The following is a 22,473-nucleotide window of genomic DNA, read 5'->3' as shown; positions in this document are numbered from 1 at the left end:
TTACCCACATGAACAGACCATTTGAAGCCACTTAATGGGAGAACCCTTGTGGGGGAGAGTTGAAGAACGCATATCAATCTGTGTCAATTTATTCAGAAAGTACTATACATATATATATATATCATTTAAAATGGAAACATACTTAAAGGGATCATTTTTAATGGTTTATCAAAGGACATTAAAAAAATACTCTAAAGAGAGGTGACACATTAATTATACTGAAAATACCTATATAGCTTCTTCAACATTAGTTATACATGCTTAAATAATTAGACATGAAATGGCATAAAAGGAAATACAGAATTATATCTCCATGTTATGGTAAAAGGTTGGTAAGATGAACAATACTTTTTTGTATTTAAAGTTCCTGTATACAAATGATTATACTTTGTGAAGCGATAATAAAATTTAAGCTAACATATGATGGTTCATATGTGATCATGCTCACAAATGGTAATACTTGTGAATGAATGACCAATCAGAGAAAAGTGGAAAACCACTAGCCAATGGGCAGAGAGCCCGAGGGTGGAGTTAAACTGACAGGACAGCATATGGTGTTGGATCTGTTCATGGAGAGTAAGAACAGCATGCACAACAAAAGGAGAAAGTTAGGGTGAACCTCAGGCTGCAAAAAGGAAAAGTTAAGAAGGATTTTAGCCTTCCCAGTAACCAAAAGTGAAGAGATTTAATGATATTTTCAGGATAAAAATTCGATAGATTTCACAAAGCTAGAATCTGTTTAGATAGATGAAGTAGGGTGAACCAAAGGCTTTGGCCTTTAGAACAGGGCAAAAACGGCCTTGAAGGTATAAAAGAGGTGATCCATTAATTGAGGGTTAGTGGTTGGAACCAGGGAGTGTCAGACTATGACTGCCAGAATCATTTGGCAGCAGATCTGAGAATAAATACAAGTCTTGGAATCATTTCCCAGTAGAGCAATGGGCCCATATGATAGACCAAAGCAACAACCCAGAAGGAAGCAGTCGATCTTACATCCCCAAAGGACTGTGGCAACCATGATGTAGCCACAGGGCTTAGCTAAGGCTAGGAAAGTCAAAGGGATGTGGCTACGTCTACACTATGAGCTAGGCGCGACTCCCCTGCTCATGTATGCATACTTGCGCTGAGAGCTAGCACGAATACAAAGAGCAGCACAGCCCCAGTAGCACAGGGAGTGGCTAGCTGTGCCAAGTACAAACCTGCCTGAAACCAGTGAGTACGTCTTCAGCACAGCAAAGCCAGGCCTCCGCTGCCGGTACCAGGCTGCTGCAGCTACACTGCTAGCCTTCGATGAGAGCTAGTGTGAGTGCCTGTACGGGAGCAGGGGAATCACACCACAGCTCATTGGGTAGATGTAGCCTACATGTGAATTTGGGCATTATTTTTTGCTGTGTTGAATGTAGCTACATAGGGATTATAATGCTATAACTTGGGGCAGTTTCGTAGTTGGCTATCAGTGAATGAGAACAAAGCTATATTAAGACAATGTCAGCACTATGGTGTGACAGCTACTATTGCAATTAAAGCAGTAACTACTGCTAAGTGCTAAATATGTGTGATATTTAGCTAAGGAGTCACTGAGTATCTTGGAGAGGGTGTGCTATGACATAATGTTTGTGTTTGACTTAAACCACTTTGTAGTACAAGTGTGGCGGTAACTGCACTGAGTTATATTCAGGTGGTCTATAGTCTTGAAATTGTAAATATACACACAAATTATAGTCCTGAAATTATACATCAGTCATGTAAAAGCATCATAAATAAAATAATTTGGAATAATTTCTTGATTAAAAACTGAAAACAATATTCTACTTTTTACCCCAAACAACATAATCTTGCTGTAAATCAAACTGTATTCCAGGAAAGTTTATTCTTACAGTCCCAGTAATAAAAAGAATAATAAAAGGTTTTCAAAAATACCTTGCCATAAATGACTACATTTACCGATCCCTTTAGGATAATGTACCAAGAAGTACCTTCTTCTCCCTGATTGAATACTACAAAAAAGAGAAAAGATTTTATGCTGAGAATATAGGTGCCTTTTAGCATAAGTGGGCCAGACTCTTCCCTCAGTTACACCAATATAAAATAACTACACTGAAGTCATTTTAGTTGGTCTTACCATCTTGAAAAAGGTCACATTATGATTTAAAAGCAATTTTCTTTTGATTTGAGACAAAAAAAAATACTAATAATTTTATAATATTTGTATGAAGCCCTCTTTTTTCTAAGACAATACTAGAAGCAGCTGTAATTTGCCATTTCTTTATAGGCGTCTTTATGAACTTTATGTTATCAATTGCTAACTGATACATAGATTTGGATCTTACAGGATGCTGAGTGATCTAACCCTAATACTTAAAGTGCTGAGAACCTGACATTAATTTTCCAGTGCTTCTCTATATAAAAAGTTCAAAACAATCGCATTTTAAATATTTTTATACACAAAGCTGGGCTTCTGAATACCATGAGAATAACATTTTCATTAGCGTATGATACAACTAAAATCCATTTTAATTAGAGATGAGTCCAAACCAAAACCCCAAATACAAACACCCCCAAACATTAGTGGGCACAGAAGTCCAAATAGCAATCCAGAGACGTTTTGCAACTGGCCACTCACATGTTCTGAACAGCCAGCTTTGGAGTATTCAAGTTTTGCATAGTAATTTAAATACTTGTCTAAAACCACACACGAGAAGAAAAGATATGGTTGGATCCCTTTTACTTACAGACAGTTCCTGCTTTGGGATGTGACTCAAAGATTAGAACACCTGCTAATTCCCGCTTTACCTTAAAATAAAGAGAGAAGAATTATAGGTTTTCTGTGTACTGCATTTTTGGTGCTAAATGTAACAGTTTGCCAATGGGCACCATTCTGCTCCCATTGACTTAACTGGGAGCAGGGTCAGGATCAACATGTATTAAATTACATACAGATTTGGGGCCAGACCATGGGGCCATTGGTCACAAATAAGGGAGATGAGGAAGGGCTATTCAGAAACAGAAGTCCCCAAAAGAATTTTAGCTGACTCAGCTGAAAGTCCACTTCCAGACCTAGAAGTGGCACTGGCAACACACAGTGCCTGTGTTTGGTGCCCCAACTATGGGTAGCTTCTTGGCATGGGATGGAAAGAGTCCTGGGACCCTCAACCTCCATCCTCAACCTCTACCAAAAAGGGCCAACCACTATTCAGCCCTTTTTTGGCAATGAGTTATAAATAAAAAAAGACAACAACCAAAACACTTACTGTGGTAGAAAGATGAGATAAGGCCTTAATGTGAAGAAGTTCTTCATATATAATTTCTAGATCATCTACAGTTCTCTGGCCAGGTCTACAAAGGAAAGACAAAAACAACAAAATACCAAAAAAAAAAAAAAAACCCCAACACCAACCCCCACAAAAACCCACCCCAAAACAAACTCCTAAGGAGTAATGTTTGCAGAATGAGTTCAAGGGGTCAGTTAAGTGCCTTTATATTTCTTAACTATAAAATAACTATAATTTCTTAACTATAAAAATAAATTTGCTCTGAATAAGCTTTATATCATAATAAACTCTAACATAACTATTTAAAGTGTTTCTTGTTGGGAAACAAAATGTAACTAACAAGGAAAGAAGAATATTATGTATGCTGTACATTTGAAAGTCATGATTCAACCTATGTGGCTAATTAGAAATGGATGAGAACCTTAACACTGTTCTGTGAATATACACTTGGGGGGAAAAAAGGAATAAAAGGAATTTTCTGAGCTATTTTTGCTCCACTTATTGTTCATTATCTTAATATTCCAGTCAACTCATTTCTAGGAAGTATGTTTATGGAATCAGTGAATTTTAGAGTGAATTTTGAATGTGTATATGTGAGTATTTATACTAGAAACCAGGTTCTAAGTGTTATGTTTTTCCAGTCAGTAAACAAAAATATCATGTGGCCTGTGTGTCCAATCAAAACCAACCCACACAACTTGAATTGTGAATATTGAACACTCACAATAAGCTTCTCATAGATACTCTATAGACCATGAATTAGTCAACAAATGACTTGAACAGAGAATAAATTTTGTAAGTTGCTCAGAGACAATTTGTGAACAAACAAACAAACAAAAAAGCACGACTATGCTAAATCAATCATTTTCTGCGAATTTTCAGCTCTAAAAATTATACAAAACAATATTTACTAAAGAACCTAATGAGCTTTTTCAAGGTGATGGAAATTTTGCAAAACCATTTGTACCAATTAAGTGTGGAACAATAAACTTTAATGAAAACATCCTAAAATACAGTGGAAGACTAATATCACTTTTGAAAAAAAGTGTTTTTAACCTTTTTTTAAAAAAAGTGGGAATCAGATGGAGACAGATGTTCTGAAGTAGTGAGTTCTACACCCTAACATCCTCCAGATCAAGAGTTCAATTATGTATGTTCATAGCAATGAAAAGATTCCCAAATGGAGTTAGCTCACAGCACTATTCTTTAGTTTTGTATGTTGATAAGGGCCTCTTTTATTTACTACCTCTACTAGGCCCTACTCTGGTCAATTCATGCTGGAAGCTCCCATTAATATTAATGGCAAACATATTCGATGAGAGAACAATCCTTCCGCAGTGCAATAGCAAAAGAGAGTCTCCACACTGATTGGGGTATTTTGAGTTTCTGAAAAGCACATGTAATTTGGATAATTTTGGGGACATTAACAACTAACACTGAAGTGCTCAGGACTGATGTATGCTAGAGAGGTTACCTTTGAGTAACTCCACACCTAAAGGATACATTAAATTGACTATGATTAAGGGCTGTAGGGACCTCTGAGTATATTCCAACTCCTTTCCCCTCACCGGAACCTCTTAAGTTTAAATGTGCACCACAACCTTATTTTGTACAGGACCATTCCTCTGTGATGTAACTCCACTGAGGCCAATGGAGTTACACCACAGACAAATATGGCACAAAAACTGTTTCACAAACACTTTGGAGCAGTGGTTCTCAACCTTTCCAGACTACTGTACTCCTTTCAGGAGTCTGATTTGTCCTGCATACCCCAAGTTTCACCTCATTTAAAAACTACTTGCTTACAAAATCAGACATAAAAATTCCAAACTGTTACAGCACACAATGGCTGAGAAATTGCTTACTTTCTCATTCTTACCATATAGTTAGAAAATAAATCGATTGGAATACATTGTACTTACATTTCAGTGTGATACTTGAGCCTGTTTATCACTTGTCAGCCTGTCTGAAGCCTGAGCTCCGTCGCCCGGGGCTGAAGCATGTAATAGTTTCAAGCAGCCCCCTGTGGCATGGGGCCCCAGCAATTGCCCTGCTTGCTACCCCCTAACACTGGCCCTGCATTTGCAACCCCCTTAAACCAATCCCGTGACCCCCCCCCACGGGTCACAACCCCCACAGTGAGAAACACTGACCTAGATGGAGACCTCTGTGTACCCCAAAGGTTTACATTCCCCTGGTTGAAGATCACTGCTTTACAGCACCAAATAATTCCACAGTATATGATATAAATCACAGAAAGCAGTGATACAAATACATTTCGTGGCAAATAAATTATTCAATCATAGGGCCAACATCAGAGGGAGGGAGCAGTCAGAAGGTATAAGCAGGGGAGGAAAGCAAGGTTTTAAGATTAGGTTTGAAAAATGGGAGGAAGGTAGGGAGATACAGAAAGTTTGGTCTAGATGGCAGGAGCCTCAGAGAAGTTTTCCACACGAGTATTGAAAACAGTTTAGTGAGGGTCCTTAACTCTAGCTTTCTGCTACATATGACATCCAAAGTGTTAACAATACAGTTGAATCTTTGAACAGCCCTCTAAGATATGTAACAATGGTGCTTTTTGAAAGAAACTTTTCCAAAAAATATTCAGTACAACAGGAGATGCCAGTATCTAGAGGGTCAGAGAACCACATTAAAAACGAATATATTGCTCTGTAAGTTCTATGTCTAATCACCTGTTGGAGCAACAGACTAACTAAATCATTTATGAGAGAGATGGGGAGAGATTTGTTGCAGCACCTAGCAATCTTTTCACCCTGGAGTTAGGGTATTTCATCTTTTCCTAAAAAGGAATTGGTTGGAGATGTCTACTGGTAAAAAGTAGTAGTGAAGAGATCATACAAAATATAAGATAAATCGACCTCTCTTGTCTGCCAGGCAAGCTAAATTTTTCATTTGTTCTACATTTACCAATGGCATGTACTTATTATTATTATACAGATGAAAGGACACCTTAGCATAAAGATAGCATGGATGGAATTATGCTTTTCTTACACAGAACAGAATAAATTGTACAGGGAATAACAGAAATTGATTTGGTACTGCTCTGCCTTCTAGTGACTCTTAAAATGTTCACTTTCCAGTTGCTGTTACTATAAACAATTGGTCAAAATTTTGCTCTCAAGTACAAGAGTGAAGCCCCCACTTGGTTCAGTGGAGATGCATCAGTATAAGTGAGAATATAACTCAGCCCAATGTGCCCTCTTCAGTAAAACAAGCTCTGTATCCTAAGCTAGTACATAGTGTCTTTCACTGTGTATTCTTCTGCCATAATAAGACAACATGAGGTAAGGCTTTAACAGTTAAAGCCGATATATTCTTTAAGTAAGCAATAGTATTAATCACATTTGATGTGTACAAAGCAGCATGTCTGGATAAATGGGAAAAGATATACAGTACATCAATTAAAAAATAACGATTATGTCCAATTGCATGAGATCTGTTCTGAGAAACAGATATATTCTTCTGTTGATGTGTTCATTTGTCTTCCTTTAGCATTACTAAGACTATCACACATGACATGGGGAGGAGTGGAAATCTATAGTGGATGTACCCAGTCTTTATTTCTGCTTCTCCAGATGTCACATGGAGAGATATTAGGCATCACTGCTTCGGTTAAACCTGTGTGGTGCCCCACTGATATAGATTTGTTGGATCCTGCTGTGTAAAGACCTAGTTTCTGCAGGAGACACATTCTAGCAGCAATGCCTGGTTACATACAGGATAATAAATGGGGATAGACAGAGAACCAGACTACTCATTAATGGATGGGAGACCTCAGGTGATATTAAGTGATCAATAAATACTGTTCACTGTTTGGGGAATTTATCAAGGTCAGAGACACTGAGCTTCTCTTTACTAGAATGTGGACAAAAATACAGAATTTGCTTAACCATCAAGAAACCATGTATGTGCTGGAAAGGTCACTTACCATTTTTATTACACTTCTGATCCCTAACTTTGAGATGATAAAAACTGAGTTGGGACTAGCTGAGGGCCAGTATAACTTTATTTTACACAAATATAAACATATAAACACATTACAGTGGCAGCTAAAGTGAACACAGATTTCATAAAGGTTCATATCTTTTCCGTAATGATTCTAAATATTGAATCTTTCCGTGGTATGCCCTCACAGTGAAAGCAAGACAATAGGCTACTTTTAGCTGTCACTAATATATGTGTGTGTGTGTGTGTGTGTGTGTCACCATATTATGGAAGAAGGCCATTTAAATCTGTCTTCTTGATTCAGGGCTCCTGGACAATTTCCTTAAATTCCATTTTATCACATATTTATCTTGTATTATCATGCAAACCTCAGTAAGGGGGAAGGCAGAAAAATATCTGAATTTTATCTCAGTGCTAATTTTTTATTGATTTCAAGCTAATGGTGAAAAATCCCATTGGCTTATATAGAATCAGAATATGGCCTTTCAGGAAAAAAATCACTATAGTTGTGTCCACTTAAAACCAGGCTGAATTTGGCATTAGAACCAAATTTTTCCGGGGTAAGAGAGTACATTCATGGTGCTATATAAATGGTTGTTAGCAATTACAACATTTATTTTGCTATATATTGTGTCCTCTTCTATTTTCCTTGTACAGTATACTTTTATTTTCCTTTCTATAACATGATGCATACCCACCATATTTTTAAAAGTGTGAGCCAAGGTAAGGTCCCCGGGACACAGAGAGTTTATTAGTGATCACATGTGTACTTATGAACACTAAGAAGAAATCTGTAGCATAGATTTATTGTTTTAAGAGTCATGCTGCTAACATACTACAACTTAGAGTATAAGACTGCAAAAGAGAATATATATTACTGTATCACCTCCTAAGTGAAATACTACGTCTAAGGCTCATTTTTCACCTTATAGACAGACTTCTGTCATTAGTGTCTGGCTTTATACTATATTTATACCATGTTTAATTAGGTCCTACCATCATTCATGCTACAGCTAAACATATTAAACACAAACTAAAAAATAGAAAGAAAAAAACCCAACAGTTTCAGGATGTCATTCTCATACTGAAGGATTGAAGAGCTTGCAAGTTAGAGCTATGTTAGACCTAAAATATTTTCCCAAGAACCTACTACAGGTCTCCACCTGTGATAGCAGGCATTGTGAGATAGCAGGGAGCTATGTTTGCAGCTTCAGAAAAAGCTAATTTCACATTCACAATGTATGTGTGTTTTTTTTCAAATACCAATAGCAACAAGAGCCTGTCAAAAATTTCCCTGAAGCTCTATTCTGTTTTTTAAACTATAGAACATTCTTTCATAGTTTGACAGTTAAAATGCTGCAGTTAATGTAATAAACAGAGAATTTTTTAAGTTGGCTGTCAAAACAAGCGACACTTTTTACTAGAGAGTTGCAGACTGCGAACAATAGAAAGTACCTTTCAAGGCAACAGCTTCATTATACAATCAAATTCTCAAAGTAATTGTCTCATCAAAGAATATTGTCTTATTTGTTTCCTGGTAATTATCTGAGCTTTGCAACCTCTCCGGAAATGGTGACTATTATAAAAGCAGCTGTGTTGGTTTGCAAATTGGGGGTCCTGCTCAGGTTGACGCAGAGCCAATGTCCCTGAGGCCCTGACACATCCTTGAACTCCTGGCAGGTGTAGTGGTGTCTAATGAATACTGCTAGGCCTTTGAGGATCCACTGAGGTTTCAAAGGCATTGATACATCTTAGCACGGACAGGATGCCCAACTTCCAGTAATGTAATGTGCGAAAAGTGAGCTGTATAACATTTGCTAATATGGTACCGTAGGCTGAAAATATGAAATATGTTCTCTCTGTTCCCAACACCTCATGGAATATCCTTAGAGGATTTTCCATGGGGCTCTGGCCTGTGGAGGTGAAGAGAGGACATATGGAGGCGGAACAGACACTATCCCCAGCAACATTCCCCCACCCTTCTCTGAACTGTCTGGAAGGAGTTAGGGTGATAATTATCACTGATCTTGTCAGTATTAACTTATATTGGTTGTGCTGAGTCCAGGGAAAGCCACCATATACAGAAGGATTTGGTGGGCACGTAATCATCGTAGTCCATGGGAACACTTCTACAGAAGCCATGCAACCATTAGGTGGTGAGGGGCTAGGAAGTGGTGCAAAAGTATGTGTCAATAGCAGAGATGGTTCTGGTCTCCACCATTCTCAGGTAGTCCCTGAGTTTGATAGGTCAACTCCCATCTATTCATGGATTTGAGGAGTTCTGCTCCCCATCTCCATGGAAGACAGATAGGAAAACTCCATGAGTGAAAAATGCTGAGTTTCACTGACCCTAGATAGGTTTGCAGAAGCATCGGGCTCATGGCTTGGCTTTCCTTTAGCGTGTGACACAGGGAAAGCTCCTTTGATTTTCAGTGCAGTAGTGACCTCTAGCATTAACAAAAATGGAAGCTATCTATTTTAAAGTACTGTCACACTAGAAATCATCTTCTACAAGACCAAATATCTGATTTCAATGCTTATACTTCTTGAAATTCAATATTTTTATTAACCATTTGTTGTTGTTATTCATGTTGTGCTCAAAAATGTGCTAACTGCTTCACATACGTATAATAAGACAGGCCCCTGTGCCAAAGAGCATTCTAAACAGACAACACAGAGACAAGAGAGGAGGAGGAGGGAAAGGATGAAAAACAGAAATAGATCAAGAGCAATGCACACCAGGTTTGTATAATTTTTGGTGGTGCCCAGAAAGGGTCCAAGTCCTGCCCCCACACACCAGCCTTGTAAGCCAATATACATATTTTTAAATAATGTAAAAATGGATTGGAAACAGTAAGCATTTAACAGTTTCTCTATATTGCACAGTGTGTGGGGATGCAGGGGCATACGGGCTCTGGGGTGTGGGAGGGGGCTTAAGGCTAGGGCGGAGGGTTGGAGTGTGGGGGGATGAGGGCTCTGACTGGGGGTGAGGATGAGGGTTTGGGAGGGGGCTCAGGGCTAGGGCAGAGGGCTGGGGAGCAGGGGGAGTGAGAGCAATGGCCGGGGGTGCGGACTCTGGGGTGGGGTCGGGGATAAGGAGTTTAGGGTGCAGGCAGGCTGCCCCAGGACTGGAGCCAGAGGAGGACTCCCCCCAGCCCTCTCCCCACCAGCAGCACGGAGCTCCTGTCCCAGCTGGCCAGGCTCGCAGAGAGGGGTGCTAAAGGGGGCAATTGCCCAGGGGCCTGGGCGATTTAAAAGGGCCCCAGGGCCCTGGCCGCTGCAGCTCTCCCGGCTCAGGGGGAAAGCGTCACTTGATTCAAAGACGTTTTTGATATGCCCCATGCAGGTTCCAGGGTGGCTGAGGCAGCGGAATAGCAAATACCGTTGTCTCAGCCCTCCCGGAACCTGCATGGGGCATAACAAAAGCGTCTTTGAATCAAGAGACGCTGCGGCTTTTCCACAGAGCAGGTTGGGTCGACGCAACTGCTCTGGGGCTCCTCTGGCAGGGGTGGGGCGCTCGGGGCTTCTCTGGGCTGGGGGGCTTGTGGCCCCGGCCAAGGGAGGGGGCCAGGGGACCCAGTGATTGATCTGCCCTGGGGCCCAGAACTGGTGTCGGTGGGCCTGCCGCTGGCAGCACACTCACCCCGCATCACCAGCCCCCCGCAGCGCTGTGTGCGCACTGCCCAGCGCCGGGGGCGGGGGGGAGGGGAGAGGAGGATGCGCCCAGTCACCTAGTGGCCTGACTGGTGAAGGGTCAGCGCCCGGGGGTGGGGGGCGGCGGCGGCGGGCTGCCATCACGTCACGTGTGCCGCCTCCCTCCGCAGACAGCCGCAGCTGCCTTAGCCCGCCCCGCTCCCTTGTAGCTGGCGTGGTGGAGCAGTGCGGGAGGGCGCGGCGTGAAAGGAGCCAGCCAGCGGCTGGCGAGGGAGCACAGCGCGGGGAGTGGCAGCCAGCCGCTGCCCAGGAGGCAGGGACACTCCGCGGGAGGCGCGCGGGGCCGGTGGACGGGGCTGGGGGAGAGGCCTGGCCCTGAACATTGGTGGAGCCGGGCCCACGTGCTCTGAATATTGGTGGAGCCCGGGCACCACGGGCCCATATAACCCACCACAGAAGAACAAGAGGACTCTTTTGTCCAATAGTTCTATTGTAGTCACGCAATTTTTTAGTAGGAAAACGGTCATGCTACATTATAGGCCCAGGTCAGTTCCCACAAATGCAAAAAGAATTTTGCCAATGACCTCAAAGGAGGCAGGATCAGGCCTTGTGTGCATATCTTTCTTGAACTGACCTTTATGAAATCAGAAGTTCACTTGAAAAAATGATTCTCAGTGCACTTAAAAGCCAATGAAACCTGTCATAACCAGTCACCAAAATTCATGTGCCTCATAAAGGGGTCTTTAAATAAAGGTTGAATAAACTTTGTATTGGAAGCTTTGCAGTCACTACAAATTGAGTATTTAAGACATAGTGTTGCCTACGGGAGGAGGACCTTAGTGAGGGTTTCACTGTACCTGGAGTATATTAATAAAAACATGGACTGAACCAATGGTTTTGAGACAGAAGTTTAGCCTGGTGGGTATGAAGGCAAGACCTCTTTATGTGACCCAGGTTCAGAATATTTAAAAATATATATTGATTGTATAACAATAAAAAGCATATCAATAAACCATAGTCATGGAAAGTTTAATATTTTGCTAGTAAACGCAATGAGCCAAATTAATCCTGGATATAACTCTAGTGAAGACAATGAAGTTCTACCACAGATGAATTTGGCCGAACGACTGCTACTGAACATTACAGGTAAGAAGCGAGCTGCTGTGTTGATATCTTAACATTCCGTTTATTTTTAATGGTTGACAGCTAGCTGAGGGGCATGCCGGCTCTGAGAGCGTTAAACGTAGCGGTATTCTGAAATTGCATATTCTCTTATTCCTGTGAAGAGTGGCAGCAGAAATAAAAGTTCAACATGCTGTACTTCCCACAGAGGTGAACACAGTGATTATTTACAGACCTGGCTGCTCATCTTGAATTCGCAGCCCAACTTATAAACAGTGATATGGGCTAAAACTGGATGGATTTTACAAGACACTTTTACATTCTGTACAGTTTCAATGGACCGATGCTGAAATGGAGTAATCAGTCAAAAGGAAGCCTATCAATATGCCACAGCTCCCTCACAGTTTCTCTTGTTATATGGAGAAAAAGGCTTGCAGAATTATAAAGATTTTTTCAGAGGCCAGAGGCATGAGCCACAGGAATTGGCTATATATTTGGGCCAAAATTTTAACCCCACTGTGTTGCAAAATTCAGGGGTGTTGAGACTGATCTAAAATATTAACCTATTAATCTGCTTACGGTTTTCTGAGAATCATCCTCATATGGGCATCTGGACCAATCTGAGATAGCAGAAGCAGAGTATCCTGCAGCTCCTCATCACATTCCTTCTTCTCTTCCTCAGTTGGCATTGGGGCATCTTCATGCTCATCATCCAAAAATCGATAAAACAAGTATTTGTCTTGGAAATGGTGTTCTTGATCCACTGAAAGCAACATCATTGACAACAGGTATCAGTATTAAACTCTCCTCATTAAAAAGGAACCTTCACAGAAATGGTGTATTATGTGGTGTGTGGCAGAGACATAATAGTTTAACAAGCAAGAGAAAATGGCAGAGAAATACCAAGAGAGTGAATTGCCCTTATTCTTTCTGATACACGTTAATAGTTTGTACAAAACTGCAGGTCTAGGAACTTTTCCTTAATTTTGCACTACAAATGCTTTCTAAAAATTCTACTTGTAGCTTTCTCACACACCTTTTTTTCCCAAAGCAATTCATTCAAGTGAAACTGTCCACACTGGACCAATAATTGTATTAACAACAACTCTATTTAAACAAAGCTGTTCTAACAAGACCCTCTAATATGATTTCCTTACCCAGTTGGTGTGGCCAAGGCCTAAAGGTAATATACTAAGAAGTATCTAAACTCCTTCTAAGCTACTCTAACAACCTGAAGGCTACTGTGTATATTGGCAGGGCCAATTTCACTGGCACAGACACTAGTGGAAGGCCTCTGAGAGCAGAATGTCTGCCAAGATAACATTACAACGGAGGAAAACAGGCACCCACAATCTCCCCTCCAAGCAAGCAGGCAGTTCCACTCCAAATGTGGGAAATGCTGATTTAACAGGGGGAATGGCTAGAGTGGTAAGGTGCTGTGCTGATTCATGGCATCCATGCAGCAAACACTGCAGGTTCTGTGTAGCCCTTGTCAGAAGTTAGAGCTGTAATCCCTCTCAGGGAAGGGCAGTGGAGAAAACACTCTGCCCTCCTACAGGGATGAATCCTCTCTGGAGTGCAAGCGACAAAGGAGGTAGATGGAGGTGCAGTTTGGAAGTTCAGTGATTTGCACACACAAAACCTCGGACACTGAACCTGATCTGAAAGGGTTTGTGATGTTAAAGAAGGGGAAGGGTGTTGTATAAAAATCCATTTCCATAGATAACCTACCAATGGTATATGTAAAGGCTGGGGAAAAAACAGATAAACCCAAACCAAAATCTAGATCTGAACATTAGGATGTTTGAGATCCAGATCCGAAATTTTTTAAGTGGTCCTTATAACTGGCCAACCCAAAAACATGGATCCAAACACCTGGAAACATCTGGATCCAGGTTGCAATGTTGTAGCTCAGGCCCACCTCTATTTAAAATCCATTCCTTTAATGTCATTGTGCCAGCACATCTCATGGTTTTTTTTTCCCATGTATACAAAGATGACTATGTAATCACACTAACTGTGAACTGTGAATAAACACTAATAACATAATTAGAATTCCTGCCACCATTAGATTGCAATTTAACATTTCCCTGAGTTACAAAGACATATTGGTGGAATGCTGCAGTCAACACTGCTGAATTTACCCTAATCAATTAAGACGCAATCTGCTGTGTTCCTAATGGGATCACAATCCCTTCTCTTTTCATGAAGGAGGCCCATAAAGACTTTGATGGGAGGCATTTCCAACATGTTAGCTGGCATCTGACAAAGAAGTTACCATCTTACCATGGTTCAGAACACCTTCCTCCAACAATACTTGCCACATGCCCACAGCCTGTGTTCGTGAATGAACACAAGGACTTTGTTGCATCATCCAGTCGACCAGTTCTGTTCCTACACAACATTGCCTGAGGGTCAAAAAATCATATTAAAACAGGTCAGTAAAAGGAGATTGCTTAAAGTATCTGTTAAGAGTAGCAGTATCAACAAACTGCATCAGCAGGACTAGTCAGACCCCATTATAGAAAAAACAATGCTGAAGCATTCACTATCATCTATTTATACTTGTTTGAAAGACCTGTCAAAAATGCTTAGTTCTGAGAGAATTATTTAAGCAAAACAATCCAAACCTTCTGGAAAATGGAATTCTAAGAACATAAGAGCTACCCTGTGCCATACTGGATCACCTAGTGCAGTATCTTATGCCCCATACTTCAAAGGAAGCCTTAAGTACCTAACACCACAGATAAAGCACCTAAATTTGCAATACTATACTGGGATGACAATAGTTGATGATTAAATTTTATCTTGAAACATAATGACTGCTAATCATTATAATGTACTGGTAAAGGACTATATCTTTTTTATTTCTGTAAATAATAAATTATAACAACACCTAACTCTTATACAGTGCTTTTCATTAGTAGATCTCCCAAGCACTTTACAAAGGTGGTCAGTATTATGATCCCATTTTACAAGTGGGGAAATTGAAGAGCCATGCACATTTGAGGTACTAGCTAATTAACAACAGCAACAACAATTTTTAGCCTAGCTAATGTAACTTTAGATACTATTCTTATTCACATAAATATCCAATTCTTTTTACACTTACTACATTTCTTTTAGCAGTAAATTTCACAGATTTATCTTACACTGTAGCCACATCTTTCCATAATTTTCCTGAGAAACAAACTAACTCAGCATTTCAAGGCCCACTCAGAACAGAGTTCCAAACTCCATGTACACAGTGACTAAGAAAGCTTTCTACAAATTATCAGGCATTAAAAAAAAAAAAGGGGGGGGGGAATATGCTTTACTCCAGTAGATATCAAATGTAACAAGTTTAATATGAGACAGTTGGCTGATAAAGGGCATTTGTTGCCTTTGGATGGGGCCAGTCTTACATTTTGCAGGGCCATCGGTGAAGACAGATATATTAGGCCTCAAGCACTTGGCTAACCAATGGAGCCCAAACAGGAGAAGCTTAAGAGAGATTATTATAATGGTGCTCCACAATCTGCATTAGTTCCCTGATCACTATTGGATTTTCTGGTATTGTGCTAAAAAGCCTTTTGAGGAATTTTCCTTACACTCTTCTCTAGGACCCCCAATGCTAGCTGTAATTATCTAACAGATCATGTCTGACACATCCCACGTATAAGCTCTTGTGCTGGAGGAAAACCCTTCTCAACAGCAGTCCCAAGGCTCTGGAATAGCCCCCCCCAAAGAAGATCAGAAAGACCCTGGCTCTGACCATCTTCAGATGTAAAGGCCTACTCTTTGTCATAACAACAGATAAAGCAACAGAGCAGAAGAAACCCCAGCAGCATGATTAAAGCTAGAAAAGCTCATAAATAACCACATACAAAACAGGAAATGTCTGGTCCATCTGGACAAATCTCACTATTCTACAATTCATGTACAGCTTCTACTGAAATGCTTGTATTTAGGTTAGAGAGTGACTTATTTTTGAAGACTTGCTGTAAGTGTATCCCAATTCAATCACAAGAAAAAAATATTTCTCATCTTAGAGATTTGTCCCCATGACATAAACAGCACACACTTTGACACAGTTCTATAGCACTGGTAGTCTTTATTCAAGAGGCCGAAGAACAGAATAGCAGGTGTTTTTTGCTTAAGGTAAATTGGCAGAGTCATATGGTGGAGCTTCCACAGCACTGACCTGCATGCACTGTGCATGCTGCCAAGGTATCTCACGTATAAGTTTTCTGAAATAAGGAACTATAACCTCAGAAACTCATGTTGATACAACCATTCAGATAAACACAAGTATTCCAAATTTCTCACTGGTTTATAATACATCAAATTAATGTCAGTCAATTTTAGACTGAAATCTAGTGGAAAAGTATCTCTCTGAAAAAGTAGATCAGTGATACACTGATTAACTAACTAAAGTGGAAGTAGTTGGAGATTGTAAACCACTTTCTGTATACTCAGAATCATGTATGAATCATTTAGATTAAATATTAAACAGTAAAGCTACTCAAATGTTTCTTAATCCAGCAAGACAATACAATGAAGAATCATTTATAGTTCTGGACTTTCAATGCCTATCTTGCCAGTGTCACAAAAGTCCCCTTTCAGCAAGACAGTGCTGCCACCAAAAGGAAGATTAGAAAGACAGACTATCAACTGAAAAGTTTAATTTCAAATAGACCTGAGAATTTATATGATGTGAGAACCGCATTTCACTTTGTGAACTTTCAGAACTCCACATTGAACAAAATGGGTGCAGCTCTTTTGGGATCAATATAGTAGCATAGTGTTTTAATGAGATTTTCATTCATTATTTATAAAAAGAAAAGGAGGACTTGTGGCACCTTAGAGACTAACCAGTTTATTTGAGCATGAGCTTTCGTGAGCTACAGCTCACTTCATCGGATGCATAGCATATCGTGGAAACTGCAGAAGACATTATATACACACAGAGACCATGAAACAAAACTTCCTCCCACCCCACTGTCCTGCTGCTAACAGCTTATCTAAAGTGATCATCAAGTGATCATCAAGGAAGGCCATTTCCAGCACAAATCAAGGTTTTCTCACTCTTCCCCCCCCCACACACACACACAGACACACATACAAACTCACTCTCCTGCTGGTAATAGCCCATCCCTCTTTGAAACCTCTCTTTATAATGCGCATGATAATCAAGGTGGGTCATTTCCAGCACTAATCCAGGTTTTCTCACCACCCCCCCTCCACACACACACCCCCCCTCCAAAAACCACACACACAAACTCACTCTCCTGCTGGCAATAGCTCATCTTACAATGTGCACAGCAATAATCCAAGTTTAACCAGAACGTCTTGGGGGGGGGGGGGTTTGTAGGAAAAAAACAAGGGGAGATAGGCTACCTTGCATAATGACTTAGCCACTCCCAGTCTCTATTCAAGCCCAAATTAATAGTATCCAATTTGCAAATGAATTCCAATTCAGCAGTTTCTCGCTGGAGTCTGGATTTGAAGTTTTTTTGCTTTAAGATAGCGACCCTCATGTCTGTGATTGCGTGACCAGAGAGATTGAAGTGTTCTCTGACTGGTTTATGAATGTTATAATTCTTAACATCTGATTTGTGTCCATTTATTCTTTTACGTAGAGACTGTCCAGTTTGACCAATGTACATGGCAGAGGGGCATTGCTGGCACATGATGGCATATATCACATTGGTGGATGTGCAGGTGAACGAGCCTCTGATAGTGTGGCTGATGTTGTTAGGCCCTGTGATGGTGTTCCCTGAATAGATATGTGGGCACAGTTGGCAATGGGCTTTGTTGCAAGGATAGGTTCCTGGGTTAGTGGTTCTGTTGTGTGGTATGTGATTGTTGGTGAGTATTCGCTTCAGGTTGGGGGGCTGTCTGTAGGCAAGGACTGGCCTTTCTCCCAAGATTTGTGAGAGTGTTGGGTCATCCTTCAGGATAGGTTGTAGATCCTTAATAATGCCTTGGAGGGGTTTTAGTTGGGGGCTGAAGGTGACGGCTAGTGGCGTTCTGTTATTTTCTTTGTTAGGCCTGTCCTGTAGTAGGTGACTTCTGGGAACTCTTCTGGCTCTATCAATCTGTTTCTTCACTTCCGCAGGTGGGTATTGTAGTTGTAAGAATGCTTGATAGAGATCTTGTAGGTGTTTGTCTCTGTCTGAGGGGTTGGAGCAAATGTGGTTGTATCGCAGAGCTTGGCTGTAGACGATGGATCGTGTGGTGTGGTCAGGGTGAAAGCTGGAGGCATGTAGGTAGGAATAGCGGTCAGTAGGTTTCCGGTATAGGGTGGTGTTGATGTGACCATCGTTTATTAGCACTGTAGTGTCCAGGAAGTGGATCTCATGTGTGGACTGGACCAGGCTGAGGTTGATGGTGGGATGGAAATTGTTGAAATCATGGTGGAATTCCTCAAGGGCTTCTTTTCCATGGGTCCAGATGATGAAGATGTCATCAATATAGCGCAAGTAAAGTAGGGGCGTTAGGGGACGAGAGCTGAGGAAGCGTTGTTCTAAATCAGCCATAAAAATGTTGGCATACTGTGGGGCCATGCGGGTACCCATAGCAGTGCCGCTGATCTGAAGGTATACATTGTCCCCAAATGTAAAATAGTTATGGGTAAGGACAAAGTCACAAAGTTCAGCCACCAGGTTAGCCGTGACATTATCGGGGATAGTGTTCTTGATGGCTTGTAGTCCATCTTTGTGTGGAATGTTGGTGTAGAGGGCTTCTACATCCATAGTGGCCAGGATGGTGTTATCAGGAAGATCACCAATGGATTGTAGTTTCCTCAGGAAGTCAGTGGTGTCTCGAAGGTAGCTGGGAGTGCTGGTAGCGTAGGGCCTGAGGAGTGAGTCTACATAGCCGGACAATCCTGCTGTCAGGGTGCCAATGCCTGAGATGATGGGGCGTCCAGGATTTCCAGGTTTATGGATCTTGGGTAGTAGATAGAATATCCCAGGTCGGGGTTCCAGGGGTGTGTCTGTGCGGATTTGATCTTGCGCTTTTTCAGGAAGTTTCTTGAGCAAATGCTGTAGATGCTTTTGGTAACTCTCAGTGGGATCAGAGGGTAATGGCTTGTAGAAAGTGGTGTTGGAGAGCTGCCGAGCAGCCTCTTGTTCATATTCCGACCTATTCATGATGACAACAGCACCTCCTTTGTCAGCCTTTTTGATTATGATGTCAGAGTTGTTTCTGAGGCTGTGGATGGCATTGTGTTCTGCACGGCTGAGGTTATGGGGCAAGTGATGCTGCTTTTCCACAATTTCAGCCGTGCACGTCGGCGGAAGCACTCTATGTAGAAGTCCAGTCTGCTGTTTCGACCTTCAGGAGGAGTCCACCTAGAATCCTTCTTTTTGTAATGTTGGTAGGCAGGCCTCTGTGGATCATTATGTTGTTCAGAGGTATCTTGGAAATATTCCTTGAGTCGGAGACGTCGAAAATAGGATTCTAGGTCACCACAGAACTGTATCATGTTCGAGGGGGTGGAGGGGCAGAAGGAGAGACCCCGAGATAGGACAGCTGCTTCTGCTGGGCTGAGAGTATAGTTGGATAGGTTAACAATATTGCTGTTAGTCTCTAAGGTGCCACAAGTCCTCCTTTTCTTTTTTCTTTTTACGAATACAGACTAACACGGCTGTTACTCTGAAACCTGTCATTATGCAAGGCACTGCATTTAGCCGCATGGAGTGGAAATCTATCAACTGCATGAAAAAACTTGTACAGATACAGACAGACAGACATCTTCCTTTCCAAATGCAAACAGATGGACATCGTACCAAAAGGACTGAAGGTAAAAAATCCATTACAATCTACATACCACACAGACTATGCTGACAGCTTGTGCCACACGCTCTCAAAGAAACTGCGGAATCACCTGATCAACATCCTCTACAGCAAACAGGCAAAGATTAAGAATGAGCTCTCAAAAATGGATACTCTCATAAAAAACCAACCTTCCACACAAACTCCCTCGTGGCTGGATTTTACTAAAACTAGACAAGCCATTTACAACGCACACTTTACTTCTCTACAAAAGAAAAAGGACACTAAACTTTCTAAACTACTACAGGCTACAAGGGGCCACAGCAATGGTCCCCTCAACCCATGCCAGCAGGAGAGTGAGTTTGTGTGTGTGGTTTTTGGAGGGGGGGTGTGTGTGTGGAGGGGGGGTGGTGAGAAAACCTGGATTAGTGCTGGAAATGACCCACCTTGATTATCATGCGCATTATAAAGAGAGGTTTCAAAGAGGGATGGGCTATTACCAGCAGGAGAGTGAGTTTGTATGTGTGTCTGTGTGTGTGTGTGGGGGGGGGAAGAGTGAGAAAACCTTGATTTGTGCTGGAAATGGCCTTCCTTGATGATCACTTGATGATCACTTTAGATAAGCTGTTAGCAGCAGGACAGTGGGGTGGGAGGAAGTTTTGTTTCATGGTCTCTGTGTGTATATAATGTCTTCTGCAGTTTCCACGATATGCTATGCATCCGATGAAGTGAGCTGTAGCTCACGAAAGCTCATGCTCAAATAAACTGGTTAGTCTCTAAGGTGCCACAAGTCCTCCTTTTCTTTTTTCTTTTTACGAATACAGACTAACACGGCTGTTACTCTGAAACCATTCATTATTTAGTGACACACCAAAAGACCTGAATCTATATTTTCACCCTGATGTGTAAAATATTTCAGCTAACCGTCAGATTAACTTTTATGGGGGTTTTATATGTATGCTTCATTCATAATCAATTTCCAGTCAAATTACCTAGAAAGGATTTACCAAGCACATTAAACACTGCATAACACCCAGAAATAAATATCATCCCAGAAAAATTTCAGACCTTTTGAGACCTGCAGCATGGTAAGACATAAATCACAAGTCAGAGGATGGTAAATGTAAAAGATCCAAGACCTTTACGCAATCGGCTCACACACACCTGTAAGTCTTCAGATGATATTTACGATCTCTTATCATATGAGGTGCTCGGGAAAGAATTGCATTGCGTAAAATCTTTCCAGCTCTGAGGATCTTTTCTGATGGCACCTTGGTGAAGATGAAGAATAAAGGGAACAAAATGAACGGATGTTAAACATTTTTAATATCTGACTATACAGCTTGCTGAAAGAAAAAATACCACCCAAACTCCCATAAAATAAAAGCCTCTGCACAAATGGTCAATTGTGAAGAACACTAAAATAGTGAGGAAAATAAGTCTAATCTATGTCCACATTACCTGTGTAATAGTTTTAGCAGGACGAAGTGGAATGTGAGGTTCAATGAGAGGTGTCTGAAAAATAAAATTTAAATGAAACAAATAATAAAAAAACAAGAAAAAAAAGCTTAAAAATGATTAATTGATTAAAACTAAAAGGATGAACAATGTAAGGAACAATGCTTAGGGCCAAGCTCTGCTCCTGGATGTGTGTGGAAGATTCCTAGTAAAGTATGGAAACCACATACAGGCATCCCAAAGAAGAACTTTAATGGTTAGCACTTTAAAACAAATTACATGAAATGTGAAGATGTATAAACAGTTATTTACTCTTTAGGGTTTTTAAAATGTAACAAAGGGCTTAATGATCATCATAAAAGTTCAAAAGCCAAGCCTCAAGGCAGTTAGGCACCAACTCTCACTATTGTGATGGTTCTAGGCTTAGGTGCAAGATTGCTTCAGGGGAAACACAGAGGCTCCAGCTACACGTGATGGTCTCTGCCTCTGAGCCCACAGCACTGGTTGTAAAGAAATAAACAAAGGGGTCTTGTAAAGAAATAAACAAAGGGGGCTTCTGAGTTCCAAGGGCAGTCTCTTCCGTTAGCTACTTTCTCTGATTAACTCACATGAGACAGGATGAGAAATGGGAATGGAGAAGAAGATACATTCCCACTGAGGAGGGGCTTTGCAGTTCAGAGAGCAGAGAGTGACCAGATCTTATTTTAGCTTCTCTGCTTTACAGGAGCACACAGATACGTCTCAGGTATCAATGGATTCCTCTGGTAAAAAGTGGGGTAGAAGCACCAGAGATGAGAAGGTGTCAGAGTAATAAGGGAAGAGGAAAGAGGACAGAAAATCCTGAAACAGGACGAAGGAAGTGGAGAAGGTACTGGGAGAAAGAGAGAGAGAGAGAAGAAGAGGAGAGAAATGGGACAAAAGCATGAAGAGAATGAGGAAAAAAGGAGAAAGAAAGATAAGAATAAAAAATGGGAAGCAAATCTCAGAAAAACACACATACAAAATTGGGAAAGCCGCCAGGACTGAAAATGATGGAAGAAGGATGAGGAAAAAAAATAAGTGAGACCCAGCAACTACCTCTAAGTGGCAGGAAAATCCTTTGTTTTGTAAGGATGGGTAGTTAAATGACTCAAACATCTGAAGTTATATCAGGGATGAATCTGGGGGGAGTCCTGTATAAGATTAAGGGCTGGACTGTACCACAAGGACATGGCTCACAGAAGGGACAGCATGCTGCTGA

The 22,473-nt window shown here is 41.1% G+C and overlaps 1 protein-coding gene across 4 annotated transcripts in view; it reads right to left on the bottom strand.

The window, feature by feature from the left end:
* Window positions 1–22,473, bottom strand: part of RAPGEF4 (Rap guanine nucleotide exchange factor 4) — a 223,405-nt gene that overhangs the window by 56,406 nt on the left and 144,526 nt on the right. For 3 of the 4 annotated variants that reach the window (XM_074967599.1, XM_074967600.1, XM_074967601.1), the window contains 6 exons: window positions 20,940–21,046; window positions 14,301–14,422; window positions 12,594–12,777; window positions 3,252–3,336; window positions 2,733–2,793; window positions 1,921–1,997 (listed from right to left, as the gene is read on the bottom strand). In XM_074967599.1, the coding sequence (XP_074823700.1) occupies window positions 1,921–1,997; window positions 2,733–2,793; window positions 3,252–3,336; window positions 12,594–12,777; window positions 14,301–14,422; window positions 20,940–21,046 (636 nt within the window). Of the gene's footprint in view, window positions 1–1,920; window positions 1,998–2,732; window positions 2,794–3,251; window positions 3,337–12,593; window positions 12,778–14,300; window positions 14,423–20,939; window positions 21,047–21,236; window positions 21,291–22,473 lie in introns of all 4 variants that reach the window. The other variant, XM_074967602.1, reaches the window with a different exon arrangement.

This window comes from Natator depressus, chromosome 11 (assembly GCF_965152275.1).
Source record: "Natator depressus isolate rNatDep1 chromosome 11, rNatDep2.hap1, whole genome shotgun sequence".
NCBI classification, from domain to species: Eukaryota; Metazoa; Chordata; order Testudines; family Cheloniidae; genus Natator; species Natator depressus.
Note: the sequence above shows the minus strand (reverse complement) of the source record. Positions and strands in the feature narration are given on the sequence as shown.